The sequence below is a fragment of the Electrona antarctica genome (assembly GCF_951216825.1).
Source record: "Electrona antarctica genome assembly, chromosome: 12".
Classification (NCBI taxonomy): Eukaryota; Metazoa; Chordata; class Actinopteri; order Myctophiformes; family Myctophidae; genus Electrona; species Electrona antarctica.
The window spans coordinates 42,320,840-42,335,725 of record NC_136793.1 but is presented as its reverse complement, the minus strand read 5'-3'; the positions used below and the strand labels follow the sequence as shown (position 1 = coordinate 42,335,725).

Below are 14,886 nucleotides of genomic sequence, written 5' to 3'. Positions count from 1 at the left end.
TTCTCTCTTCACCGAAAATAACAGCCTGTAGATTTGCTATTTTGACCAAATGTATTCCTATAATGACATGTGTTGAAAAGAGACGCTATAATAGGTTTATGTGTAAAGCGTAAACCCCGGCAGGACCTGTACTAAATCCTACCTTGAGGACATCTTCATCAGAAGAGCTGCAGTCTGTGTAGTCAGACACGTCAGTGACTGCTCCATCCTCCTCCACTGCTACTGTCCTCACAGGCACCACTACCCTCTTCCCAGTTAGTACAGCTGTGTTTAGAATCTCTGTGTCCTGCAGAGAGACCAAGAGAATCAGGAATAGTAAATTAAATTCACTTAAGGCCGAGGGTGATGAAAATTACTTACCGTGTAATTTCATGTTACGTATTTACATTTTAGGCGTCTGACCTACAATATCAGTTTCATGCCATGGCGTGGGTTAGCATTCAGCGAGTGAGAGATCATCACTAGAATTAGCTGAAATGCAGAGAATGCCAATTTTACAGTAATTAAACCTTCCCAATGCCACACGTTTCTTTGTCCTTAGATTCATGTATATTTATGAAGCGCTTAGTAAAGAAATACAAGCCAGGCAGAAAATGCTTTTTTAAGATAAGCATATCAGATGCAAATGGTGTGCAAGTAAGGAAAAAGGACCAGGGAACGCGACATGTTTCCTGTAGAGATGTGATTTTTGTTGAATGAGTCCCAACTGGAGTGGAAAGGTAATGACATGATACTGACCACCATTATACTGACGTGATACTACTGACCATGACTAACCATGATACTGACGTGATACTACTGACTAGTGATGTGCAGGCCGGCTTTTTTTCATAACCCGCCCGTCCTGCCACGGGAGCCAGCCCGCACCAATTGACCCGCCCCGCAAAACAATATATTAATCAACGACCCGCCCACCCTGCGGCCCGCAAAAATAAAAAGTAGCCTACCATACCAACTGGCTTTTCAACACGCAGTCCAGTTTAGAGAGAGAGGGGGGAGGGGGGACTGGGATATTAACCCATCAATTTACATCTGTGCAGCATTTTGTTCATAATGTTGGCTTGGCTACTGACAGCAGATGGAGGAGACCTCAAAACAATAAAATAAGCAAATAAATATGTGTAGGCTAAAACCTACACAACCTACACGTTTTAGTAGGATAGACAATTCCTATTGTCCCTGTCTTTTATAATTGTGTAGGCTAGGCAACAAAGTCTTAGTGCAGACGGTGTGCGGGTCTTTATGCACTTGTGCATGTTTTCTGAATAATTGTGTAGGCTACAATACATGAGAGAACATTGAACGATGACGGTGAGTGTCCTGCCCTACAACATTACATGGGACATTCAAATTAAGTTGACGTGCAGCACAGGGTCGGGATATCAGGATAATGAGGATATCATTGGCAGCTGGGCCGGCCTGCGCAGCTGGGCCGGCACGGGCCGGCCCGCGCATCACTACTACTGACCATCCATGACTAACCATGATACTGACGTGATACTACTGACCATGACTAACCATGATACTGACGTGATACTACTGACCATCCATGACTAGCCATGATACTGACATGATACTGACCATGATACTGACCATGACACTATACTACTGACCATGACTACGTTAGCCATGATACTGACATGATACTACTGACCATCCATGACTAACCATGATACTGACCATAATACTGACATGACACTGACCATGATACTGACCTGACACTGACCATGATACTGACCATGATACTGACCATGATACTAACATGATACTGACCATGATACTGACATGACACTGACATGACACTGACCATGATACTGACATGATACTATACTACTGACCATGATTACGGTAACCATGATACTGAGATCTTTCGTCAATATATAGTCTGTCTCTATAGTAGTGGTTACACAACTACAGCCAGAGACCTTAGTCTCTTTGACAAGAGACTAAGGTATTTATAATGATCAAATATCAACTAATCAATAATTAAGACTAAAATCTGATAACTCTCTCTCTCTGCGTGCGTGCGCATGTGTTTGCATGCAGCATGCATTGCACAGAGAGCAGAGGAGGGCAGTAGTCTAATGTGTTTAAGTGCAGCATGCATTGCACAGAGAGCAGAGGAGGGCAGTAGTCTAATGTGTTTAAGTGCAGCATGCATTGCACAGAGAGCAGAGGAGGGCAGTAGTCTAATGTGTTTGCATGCAGCATGCATTGCACAGAGAGCAGAGGAGGGCAGTAGTCTAATGTGTTTAAGTGCAGCATGCATTGCACAGAGAGCAGAGGAGGGCAGTAGTCTAATGTGTTTAAGTGCAGCATGCATTGCACAGAGAGCAGAGGAGGGCAGTAGTCTAATGTGTTGAAGTGCAGCATGCATTGCACAGAGAGCAGAGGAGGGCAGTAGTCTAATGTGTTGAAGTGCAGCATGCATTGCACAGAGAGCAGAGGAGGGCAGTAGTCTAATTACACATGTGTTTAAGTGCAGCATGCATTGCACAGAGAGCAGAGGAGGGCAGTAGTCTAATTACACATGTGTTTAAGTGCAGCATGCATTGCACAGAGAGCAGAGGAGGGCAGTAGTCTAATTACACATGTGTTTAAGTGCAGCATGCATTGCACAGAGAGCAGGGCAGTAGTCTAATTACACATGAACTGCTGGACTCAAATTTAAATAGACAGGTGGCTTGAATTGAAAGGCATAACAAATAACCAGATGGTAAACTTGCATTTCTATGTAAACACAGCTATTTAATCAAACACATGCTTTAAGAACTAACATATTTCACTATCCCTTTTCCACAGAATACCTAGAATTGACAGGAGATATTGAACATTGAATTATGCATTTAGGAATGAGTCGCTTCTCTCCAAAGAAGGTTATAGCTTTGAAGCAGGTCCATGTAGCTAAAATAGGGAGAGCAGTGTCTGTCATTAGGTGTGCCTATTTCCTGACAGACCACTCAACCAGGCAGGTTTTACAAGCAATGGCTTTGTCTCATCTTGACTATTGTTTGGTGGGGTGGTCAAGTGCAACAAAAAGAGATTTGCACAAGCTTCAAATTGTACAAAACAAAGCTGCATATCAGCTCTTCACTGTTCAGACATTCAGGGTGAGTGTTGAGGCCATGCATGATGTTATCTCCCGACAAAAAATTGAGGACAGATTTTAAGCAATCTCCTAGTCTTCTTTAGAAATGTTTGTACTTGGAATGTAAGTGGTGCAGGGGTAAAGTTCCTGCCCAAAACGATTGCTATGGCTGTCTCTTCCACACAGCACCTGAACTGACGCGCGCACACACAGGAGAGAGTTATATTAGAGTGACAGAGAGAGAAGGAGAGAAGAACAGAGATAGGCACTGTCAAGCCCATGTGTAATTAACATAGAGAGTACATTTATAAATGTATCAAGTATCAACCTATACATACTGTGCAGTGTGCACCATGCATTGCACAGTGTGAAGTTGTGCCTCATGCCGAAGGTTATGTAACCACTGTTCCTACCTACGGTAGCAAGTTTACACATTATAGCTATAATTGACCACACGATCAAATATTAGACTGTCTCGTGCACGGGACACAGACAGACACAGATGTTCACAGAGTTTTGATATTTGTGCATCAGACAGTGTGAGTATTATTGGGGCATGTCTCCTGGCAGAGATTTGTACTCCAGTGATCGCAACTGTCTTGTTGTTTTTTTTAAATCAAAATCCCCAGCAGATATCTCTGCCCATTATACTATGCAGCTGTTTCAGTACTTCATTCATTAAGGCTAAATAGTGATCAGACCGAGCTAATGTTCCCCCTGGCTCACCATCAAATGGCCTCATGTTTGGCCTTCAGCCTGAGGTCAGCCTCCAGTCGCCAGGAGAGATGAACCATGTCAAATGTATATCACAAATCAAACTAGCACGGTCTCGTATTTGTACGCATTCCAAGCTGTACTGTAATGGAAATGCAGCACGCAGCACTGCTCCTGGCACACAGCCAGTAGCTTATCAACTGAGATACTGTATATCGTCATGTAAATTATTACATATAAACATTTGTTGCATCAATATATGATCAAAGTTACTCAAATTCAGAGCTGGTCTGCACAAAAAATAGTTAGCTTTATGAAGTATTTGAAACAGTATGGTTGTTATAGGGGGAAATGTTCACAAATAAATTCTAAGAATTTCAAAAATGTAGACATTTTCACTAATAGCAAAAATAGCTGAACTACAAGCTTGTGGACACACCTTTTGCTTTACTCATACAATGTTGCCCTAAATCGGAAGATATTATTTGATCAGTCAGATTTCTCAGATTCCATTCCAATTGGTGATGTAAGAAAACATGGGTGACCACATAAAACATGGCAGAATGGAACGGAACAAAATAGAACAGAGGCATCAGCAATCTGACAGTTGACAACACAAGGTCAATTTCCCTGCCTCAAAATAGAACCCATTTACTAAATAATCCTAAGGCATCAGCCTTCAGTGTGTTAAGATACCAGACAGGAATCACAACAAAGTGCATTTTAATTATATATTCATATGCAACGACTCAAAGGATGAAATTAAGGCATAGAATATTATTGGAAACATTTCCTCCCCCCCTTCAATACAGACACAGATGTTATTAATAGTTGGTATATGATGCTGCTGATCTGGCTGTATACTCACCATTACAAGAGGGGCCAGGCCTACAAAGTCTCTCTGGGTTGTATAGATCCTCATGGGTCCTTCGGTCTTCACTCCATCCTTGGATCCGGGAGGTAGCTCCAGCTTCCATACGATCACCTGGCTGTCAAGAGGACTGCTCAACTCGGCCACCTCAAAATCCATCTGAAGCACCTCCAGCAGACTGCCGTCAAGCCTGGTGGTGAGCAGCATAATAGGGGGTTACAAAACAAATACTGGTATTTTAACTACACAGGTAAAACCTGGTATTTCACAGTACTGTGCTTTCAGTACTATGCATGTATATGCTTGGAAATATACCATATGTAAATATCAGTACTGATATACTGTCACTTTTGCCTTTAGTGTACAGTAGACACTCGGGGACTCGAACCCACGACACGCTGTATCAGCAGCCTAGGTGCCCGGATGTCTATGCCAGCCGTCCAGGCCAATATACATGTGACTTACATAAATAATGTACATTATATGTTCAGAAAAATAGGAACAGATTTTTCTGCCTGCCATTCGAATGAGATGGTACTACATGTAGTTGACCTTGAGGCGGGAAGATTAGGTAATTTTGTGAGGAAGGAACATGCAATATCTCAGTGGTGACAAAAATGGAGCTGAACTGTGCCATGTTGGTTTGGTTCCTATTGACAACAGATGCCTGGGGCGATGCAAGCAGCCTGCATGCATTAAACAAATAGGCCACTCAGTGACAATACCTCGATTTTATGATTCTATTGATGCAACATAAAAATCCAGAGATACCCAGGACACACTGCCACTAACTACATGGTGGAAGGCCATGTCTGTACTGTCTATTGTTCCTACTCGACTATAATATTGTGCTTACAATGTACAGTACCCAGCTAGGAAATCCTTTAAAATATCATACTATGTTAGTCTGTTATTATTTTATTAAGTAAGTCAACAATAAAGGTTGGGAATTCACTGTTCAGTTACTTCCGCTTTCATGCACTGCCATTAACTAGAGTTTAACTAGAGGTTCGGGCCGCGTACATCTAGAGTTAGAGCCACTATGCAGCACACACTTACATGCATGTCTGCATCTGTCAAGTTAGTGTCGAAGTGTCCTTGAGCAAGACTCTGAACCCCTAATTTCTCCCGATGTGCAGGTTGGTGCCTTGCATTGGTGCCAATTTTAATATAGATAAATAACACTACCTAATAATTATTAATATTGTAGGGCAAAACAGAGATTTTACATAATTAAATAATCTCAACATATTGCAATGAGATAAAGACTACAACATAATGGTCTTCTGGTCAAGTATCAAAACATGACATGTTCATTTCCGATAAGCATGTACATATCCCTTTTAAGCATGCATTAACACAGATATTCCCATTTTAATCTGATCCGATGAATTGGGGGGCTGAGTGGGTGACACACTGTCATTCTAGTGAAGACAGCAGGATAATTGTGCTTACACAGCTGGCTTATAACCAGCACTCTATCTATAAGTGGCAGCATTGTGTCTGAAGATCCAAAGCAAGCTGTTGTGACAGAGAATAAAAAGGTTTTAATGTACACTACAGTCAGATATACAGCTATAATTCTTAGTGCTTTAGTATTGCTAGGACCAGAGAGACAAAACACACATGAAACACCCTCTGAGTCTGTAACCAATCAAACCCTATGGATTAGGGTCCCCACGGGATCTGTACTTGGCACCCTCCTTTTTATAGCGTGGCTGTGAGATCAACGTAAAGCCACGCCATTATTTGGACCCAAGTCTCTTGTAGCAGAGTCCCAAATCTCTAACGAAAATAGTCGATCTAGCCGGCTATTTTAGATGGATGTTCACCTATTATGACATGTCTGATGGGTATTGTCCGGAATAGGTATGCTAGGTAATTCTGTGACATACTGCATTTGTCTAACTGCCTTTGAGAAAAATAATATGCTACCAAAAAGTGGCTTTGGCAGCAATGGCTTAATCCTCAGTGAACGGTGAAAACAACTTAATGAGGTGAAAGCAGTAATGACTTCCACAGTAAAGGTGAGCGTCCATTGCCTTTTGATGTTTTATTAGTCAACTTTATCCATCCATCCATCCATCCATCCATCTTCAACCGCTTATCCGTAGTCAACTTTAGTCCCTCAAAAATGTTTCAGCTGAAATAGGCAACAACTTTATAATTATTATTTCACATTTTCAGGAGTGTAGTGTACTGTGACGAGTGACCCAGTTATTTATGCTTATCCTTGCAATGATGCAAGAATAAGATTCATGTTCACCGTCTTAAAGAATAGTGAACATAAATGTTTTACTTTCTGTAACCTACACTTGTTATGAAAAGATGTTGTTTAGCGCCACTGAGCAAAGGCTTTATTTAATACATTTAGGACCTCAAATCAGCTCAGCTCAGCTGTTCTATATAAGGTATGTTATTTCTTCCATCTAATGATTTCCCACCGGCACCAAGCAACACTGGAGTTACTATCCTATTTACACTTGTTTTGCGACCAACTTTAGATTTTTGCTTACATTTAGAGCTCAAATTTGGGACAATTATACTATTCAAATAAAAAGTGCATATTAAACTATTGTATGCTATTTAACAGTTCTGGTATAACTGCTTCTTTATTATGGAGAATCCTGTCGTTCCACTGTACTCATTCTGTTGGTAAAATAGACTGGCAATACAAATTTCTCCTGTGAATAGTATACTTGTCTTCAGAGCATGAGATGTCCTCCCCTCTAAACCTTTGATAGACTTACATCAAAGAGTTTAAGTAAAAGCAAAGACAGTAACTTTACTTAAAAGGTTAACACGGAATGTAATATGCAAACCTGTTTTCATATTAAATATTTAAAAGGTCTGCTCCAATGTCTTTCTCCGGCAGAAAAACCTGACTATCGTTCAGCAGAAGGAGCATTTTATTAGCAGCACACTATGTTTTATGTATTAACTTAAAACCTATATACATAGGGTCCCCCAAGGGTCTATATGTCTTTCCAAAAAATAGCCAATCTACAAGCTCACAACACGCCACGACAAGTTGTGAGTTTGGAGTCTGCTATTTCTTACCCAGAATAGGGACGCTAGCTAGGGCTCATGTGGTTAAATCTGCAACACAAATAAATGTACCTTGTCTTGAGAAAAATCATGGTGCTATTATAGTTACATGTGACTATACAGACTTTTGCCTGTGGATTATACCAGGGACAGTGACTTGGGCAGGATTATACCAGGGACAGTGACTTGGGCTTGTTCTTTTGCTCTTCCTCATGGGCCTGCCTTCGGATTATACCAGTGCCAGTTTACCCTATGTGGATTATGCGGTTGACACGATCTGACACTTTGCACCTTAATCCCATGTACAGCGCGGGGACTTTTGGTTTTGTGTTTTTCTCGCACCTTAACTAACGTCCATGTCTACTTAGAGCATTCTACAGCAGCAGCACCATCGAGAATGTTCTGACGAGTTGCACCACTGCCTGGTCCGGGAACTGCACCGGAACGCAAAGCACTGCAGAGAGTGGTGCGTATAGTGCAGCGCATCGTGGGAGGGGTCGAGGGGAGCTTCCCCCCTCAAGGGAACACACGATAGACGTTGTGTGACTAAGGCTGAAAGTATCATCAAGTCAAAGATAGTAGAGAGATGGAAAATGGTGTACTGCAGTGAGTGTACACACCAGCGTCACTGACAAGCAAACTTACGAACTACAGACTGGCAGGCATGTAGCGTATACCTGTAGGCAGGAAGATGGCACCCAAATAAGCCCAAATCCTACCGAATGCGTCACTATGCCCTCCCCCCATAGAACAGACACATGCCTTTTTCCAGGTGTGGGGGTCTTCCTCTGACATATCACAGAGATGGTTCCATCTGCTGCCATATCCAGTGTGATGTCCCACTGCAATGAGTTGCTGGCCCTCGCTGTGCGAAAGGTCACACCTTTCTTCACTGTTGCTCTGTGAAAAGTCAAGAAGGAAAAAGGTCAGAAAACAGTACAAAGGTAAAATGCCCTGTGTTGTAAACCAGTTTCAGATCAATGTTTATTATTTTCTTTTTTTTAAGTATACATATTGGAGTTACATTAATTGAGAATGTGAGTTACACTGATATATTGTTAGAATTCAAATTATGTTTACTGACTGCTAACTTCAATGTGAAATTACCTCGTTAGCCTCGTTAGCCACCAGGACATACAAGCAAAACAGAAGATTTACGGCAAACAGATTGGTCTCAACATCAACACAGACAAGACTAAACTGATGAAGTTAAACCCCAAATCTGTCCAACCCTCATCATCATTAACGATACTGTGGAGGAGGTTCAGGAATTCACCTACAGTGTCTGGTCAGTAAGTTAACAACAGACGGAGGTTCAGGGGCAGATGTTCAGAGTTGGATCTCTAAGGCAAGGGGAGATTTTGCCATATTGAAGACCATATGGAGATCATCAAAGATCAGCACAAAAATTAAGTTGAGGATTTTCAAGAGCAACGTCCTTGGGGTTCGTCATGTATGGGGAAAGTTACACAGGCCATCTGTCACAAGCTGGACGTGTTTCAGACAAGATGTCTACTGAGGATATTTTGCACACAACAGTCTGCAATGAAGACTTATAAAGGAGCACAGACCTGACCCCACTGTCTTAGTGCCATCGAGCTCAGAAGGTGTATGTGGATTGGACATATGTGCAGAACGAACCCAGGTGCCCTCCCAAGGGTAGCCATGAGATGGAGATGGGGAAGAGAAAAGGAGGCAGACCCAAAGAGACATGCATGCACTTCACAAGATCTGTGAAGTGGAGAAGGAAATTAAAGAACTTGGATAGACCTGGGGCCAAGTGCAACATTGGGCAGTAGACAGACAGCATTGGCATTCATTGGTGAAGGCCTTATGTGCTATCCAGCTCGAAGACGATTAAATAAGTAAGCAATTTCAATGTGGACAATTCAAAGGATGTAGGTGATTCAGTCTATTATTCATCCAAGCTATTCCTAAAAATCACACTTGTGTGAAGTGAGGGGCGCTCAGTGTATTTATATTGGCCACATGACGTCTTACGTCGTCAATTAGTGCCCTAAACAGACATTAAAGTCCATAGACTTGGCTGGCAAACGATTTACGTCATAAGAGCTCTAAACAAACATTCAAAATATCATAGACTTGGCTATGATGTAATAATCTTCACAATCCATGCATTGGAGGGGCTAGCACCAAGCCCCCAGTAAGGCTATCCAACGTTGAAGATGCCACTACCTACTGGCGAAATGTGGAATTGCAGCACTTTAATGACGTCTTTTGCCATTGACTTGGCCTGAAAGTTTGTATGGAAGAAATGAGTCCACAGACTTGGCCACCCACATGACGCCACGGGCGGCACACAAAGCCAGGCGTTGGAGGGGCTAGCGCCCCTCAAAAAAGGTGGGATGCCTATTCTGACGTTATAGTAGGTGAACATTTGGCAAAAATAGGCAAATATGTGAAAATAGACGACCTACAAGCTCACAAATCATCGCCTTTTGAGCTTGTAGATCATCTATTGCCGTTATTGTATGTACAGCAAAGTATATAGGGTTTAAGTGGTTAAATAAATCCATCAACAATTTCCAATTGATAAGTCTTCCATTGCCCTCACAGCCGTATTAACACTAGCATAGACTACATGGGGCCATGAACTTTTCTCGTTGCACAGACTTAGAAGAACAGTCAATCACAGACCATTCTGCTCACAGAGCAAGTTCCCCCCCCACAGGAAATCTTTCATTACAGAGGAGATAACATTTCATTTGAAGGAGAGACTAGAGAATCTTTCCTAAGGCCCTCTTTGTAATGGCCATGCACACATAGTTATTCATACTGTACTAATGGCCTGTAAGACTTTTTGGTCTCTCATTTGTAAATGGTAATCAGTATGCAGCTGAACATGCACACTGTCCCAGTGGACAAAGTAGAAATAGCATGCAGGATCATGTTAATGAGCTATTCTTCTGTAAGTACAAGTCTTACGATCAAGACAAGGCCAGGGAGTTGAGACATATGCAAAGTTCCTGTCCAAGCCTCTGAAGATTATTTTTGTGCATATAAAATGGCAGAAACTCATCACTAATTATCACCGCTTTCTTACTGTAGTCTGCAGCCTAAATAAATAAATTAACTGGAGCCCAAAATAAATGAACTTGAGTCAACAACCACCCATGTAATTTCTTACTTTTCATTGGCATACAAAGTCGTGTCGGTTTATCTCTGAATGATTGAGGTAAACATTGTGGCTGTAAAACAATGTTGAATGTATTATGTTTATGAGTCCCTGAGGCGGTTTACACCACTTCTTGGGTAATTGTGCGTGTGTTTGTGGGGGCATGGCGTGCGTACCCACGTGCGTGCGTGCATGCATGCGTGTCTACAAATGTTGGGAGAAATCTCAAAGCAATTCAATAAAGAGGTATTTATTGAATTTATTAATTATTCAGTGTATTTATACACTATGTGTGTGTGTGTGTGCACGTGTACATGTATTTGCATGATATTCCACATACATGTTACATGTGAGGACACTACAGTAGATAGAGGGCTCAAGGTTCCACTAATCTTGACATGAAGGTTTTTGCATTACAGCCACTGACATTATCATACTGTACAACAAAAACAGTAGCACTGTTTGAGATACAGTTGGAGGCCATCGATATTGTCCTTTTCTTTTTGCTGAGGTTTGCGTGATCTGCGCAAAAGGACAGTTAACCCATTTTGGGCGGGAACCCCTTTTGGTGTTTTAAACATTATGTTATAATTTAGCTATTGAAAAATAGCAGATCTACAAGCTCATAGCGCGCCACCGAGTGGCGCGCTACGAGCTTTGTAGGTCTGCTATTTTTGAAAAATCGTGAAAATATTTATTTCAGGATTTAGAAGGATTTTTCAAAATTTTGAGGTCAGGCCTAAATGGGTCAAATGATAAGGGACAATATCGGTGGCACCCAACTGTAACACAGTGGCATCATGTCACTGCACTATACTCCTAGAAATCAGCAGATTGTTATCTGCATGAATCACACTGTATGACTTTCCAGTCTTTTATAACTAGTTTACATGCCGTTCACATATACTGCGTCACACGAATCACCTTGAACTCTAAACCGTAACAGCAGCAAATGAAAGGCAAACCAAGTTGGTCTTGTGTTTTGTTTATTTGTGCTACTGTTGTGAATGAAGGTGACCGGCTTCATACTGTGAATGATTAGTGAGAGTGACGACAGGGAATGGAGAGGGTTAGGCATGGCCATTGTTAGCAGTCACACGGTTCCCTAGAGACAGTGTAAGCGATGCACATATTGGGCAAGGACACGCTGGGGGAGAGTAGAGAGGAGTTCAGGTCCTTCATTAAAACAAACTGGGGCTGCAGCACACTGCATGTGGACACCAGCATGAGACATAGGCAGAAAGGAAGTAAACATACCCTTTACCCTCCAGAATAGTACACAGTGGAAACTGTTTTTTGATCTTCAATTCTTAAAATGTAAGTTGCACACTACAAATATACATAAGGCTGAGGCTGCAAAGGCAAAAACAAAACAAAAAAAACACTTAAAATCATAGAAGTGCCTATAGCGATGTTTAATGCAAGGTTGAACTTTTCTTCTCAGAGAGAAAGGTGTTTAATACAGTCTCCAAATCAAATAGGCTATTCCTGTGCTGTAGAGAATTCCCGGCCCACAAATCAGGTTGCGTCAGCGAATACTTACACTTTTTATTAAATCTAAGCCAAACCTAAGCATCCTATTTCCCTTCTTCCCCACAGTTATTGCACATTTCTAAATGTTGAAAAGAAATAATGTTGAAAAGTCTGTATCCACATGTAGTATTACAATTCGAATCCCAAATACAATATTCAAATGAGAAAAGGCAATATCACATCGATTCAATCACATCGAAGAACCACTGCACTGACTGCAAACTTTTTCATTGCATTACTGTTGTTTTTTTTCTTCGATTCAATTGTGCAAGTATTTAATCTTTTATAAAGTCAAGTTTCAATTCTGTTTACAGTAGCCTATAACTACGGTTGGGTGCCACCGATATTGTCCCTTATCATTTGACCCATTTAGGCCTGACTTCAAAATTTAAAAAAAATCTTCTAAATAGCAGACCTACAAGCTCGTAGCGCGCCACTCGGTGGCGCGCTATGAGCTTGTAGATCTGCTATTTTTCAATAGCTAAATTATAACAATGTTTAAAACACCAAAAGGGGTTCCCGCCCAAAATGGGTTAACTGTCCTATTGCGCAGATCACGCAAACCTCAGCAAAAAGAAAAGGACAATATCGATGGCCTCCAACTGTACCACAACATTAGTTAGACTACTAAAGGACCATACCAGTGTCATTGCATGTTTAGCCAGCACACTGACTACACTACAGTAGCCTATAACTATACCACAACATTAGTTAGGACTAAAGGACCATACCAGTGTCATTAGTTAGACTACTAAAGGACCATACCAGTGTCATTGCATGTTTAGCCAGCACACCGACTACACTACTCCACATTTTCAGCGGGTACTATGTACTATGATGTTGGTGTCCGTTGTCAGAATAATCATTGCAGTACCCGTCATTCTCAGGCGAAGGCCTTTGCATTGACAAATACTTGTAATTGTTGCACACGCCGTTTTCAGAGAACCGCTGATATGACCAAATTCACACTCGACCATGCACCCCAGTGGAGTTACATTTGTGGAATTTATTAGATACAGTACAAGTCCTGGGCCGTGGCTCAGCGGTCCAGGTACCTTGGCTGGTAATCCAGTCTGGCAGTGTGCCGCGGGTTCGACTCCCTTTAATGCATGTCATCCCCCCATCTCTCTCCCCATTTCCTTTCAGCCTACTGTCTGTCCCTCCATAAAAAATATAAAATAAAGGCGAAAGCAAAAATATATATATATATATATATATATATATATATTTAACGCGTTAATTGAGATTAATTAACTACAGAAAAATTATCGCGTTAAAAAAAACTATTTTCACTGCAGAATGTTGTCACTGGACGAGTTTCAGACGGACCGGCACCACCCAGTGCACTGAGTGTAAGTGTCCGTGTCCTCTTCAGACAATAACACCACCAAACAGTTCACCAGACCGGGGGAAGCCGCTGAGATCACTTTGCTTGTCCCCGTGGATTGGAAATAGGATTTAAAAGGCTATCCGATGATAGCGTGGATTACAGCACAGTTGTGTGCAATTATTCAATAAAGAATTTGCATATCACCGCACCTCGTCAAGCCTCCAGTATCGGCTCGATGTGAAACATGTTGCACAGAGCCTAGCCTGGAAGCTAGCGTCAACAGTAGCTCTGGTCCATAGCGTAGTTAGGACTCAGGAGGAGTTCTATGGACACTTAATTAGATCCTTTCCCCTCACACCCGCGGAAGTGCAGGCTGTGCAGCCCCTCGTTTTAACAAAAAATATGTTGAAAGCCTACTTTCCTCCTTCTAACGCTATGGATCAGAGCGAACATTATTCCAACTCCCAGTAGCAGTTCAAGGACCCGTCCAGATGACATGGTTTCTAACTAAACGGTTATGGCCAACTAAAATGTAAAATCTGTTATGGCTGTTACTGTATACGGAAGAAACACGGAGGTGTTTTCTTATGGTCATGTCACATACAGGTATTTGCTGCACCAAGCCCCCCCCAACCCTGTGAAATGCATTCTCTAAACTCTCAGAGACATGGCCCCACCATTCAATATTGCTTTCCCCAGCTATTTAATTTATTTAAATTCTGTTTTTCCCCTAATAAAGTTGTTTTTGATTTCTCATGTCCCCCTTGTAAAGCATATTTGGGTACTCAAGAAAAGCTCTATATAAATTATTACATTTGAGATATTATTATTACCCCTATTATTACTACAAAAACAATGTTTTATTGCTTAAACTTATGTATTCACTATTAATTGATTCACTAGTATACCAAAATCCATTTAAAAAATACTTCTCAGGTTCAAATATTGATATGCGATTAAAATGCGATTAATTGAGATGAATTAATTGCAAAGCCTCTGATTAATTAGATTATTTTTTTGAATCGAGTCCCAGCCCTAATATATATATATATATATATATATATATATATATATAGTACAAGTCATGAAAACTTGCATGCATAAACAGTTAAGTCTCTCGAGTCGAGACAGACTGTTGACTCACAAAGAGGGCGCTCCCTTTGTTT

General features: G+C 41.3%; 1 protein-coding gene across 4 annotated transcripts in view; it reads right to left on the bottom strand.

Annotated features, from left to right (window-relative positions):
- Positions 1-14,886, bottom strand: part of LOC306933509 (transmembrane protein 132D) — a 60,939-nt gene that overhangs the window by 8,566 nt on the left and 37,487 nt on the right. For all 4 annotated transcript variants that reach the window (XM_079515757.1, XM_079515758.1, XM_079515759.1 and 1 more), the window contains exons 3-5: positions 8,484-8,621; positions 4,671-4,863; positions 143-286 (exon numbers count right to left, since the gene is read on the bottom strand). In XM_079515757.1, coding sequence (XP_079371883.1) covers positions 143-286; positions 4,671-4,863; positions 8,484-8,621 — 475 coding nt within the window. The remainder of the gene's footprint in view (positions 1-142; positions 287-4,670; positions 4,864-8,483; positions 8,622-14,886) is intronic.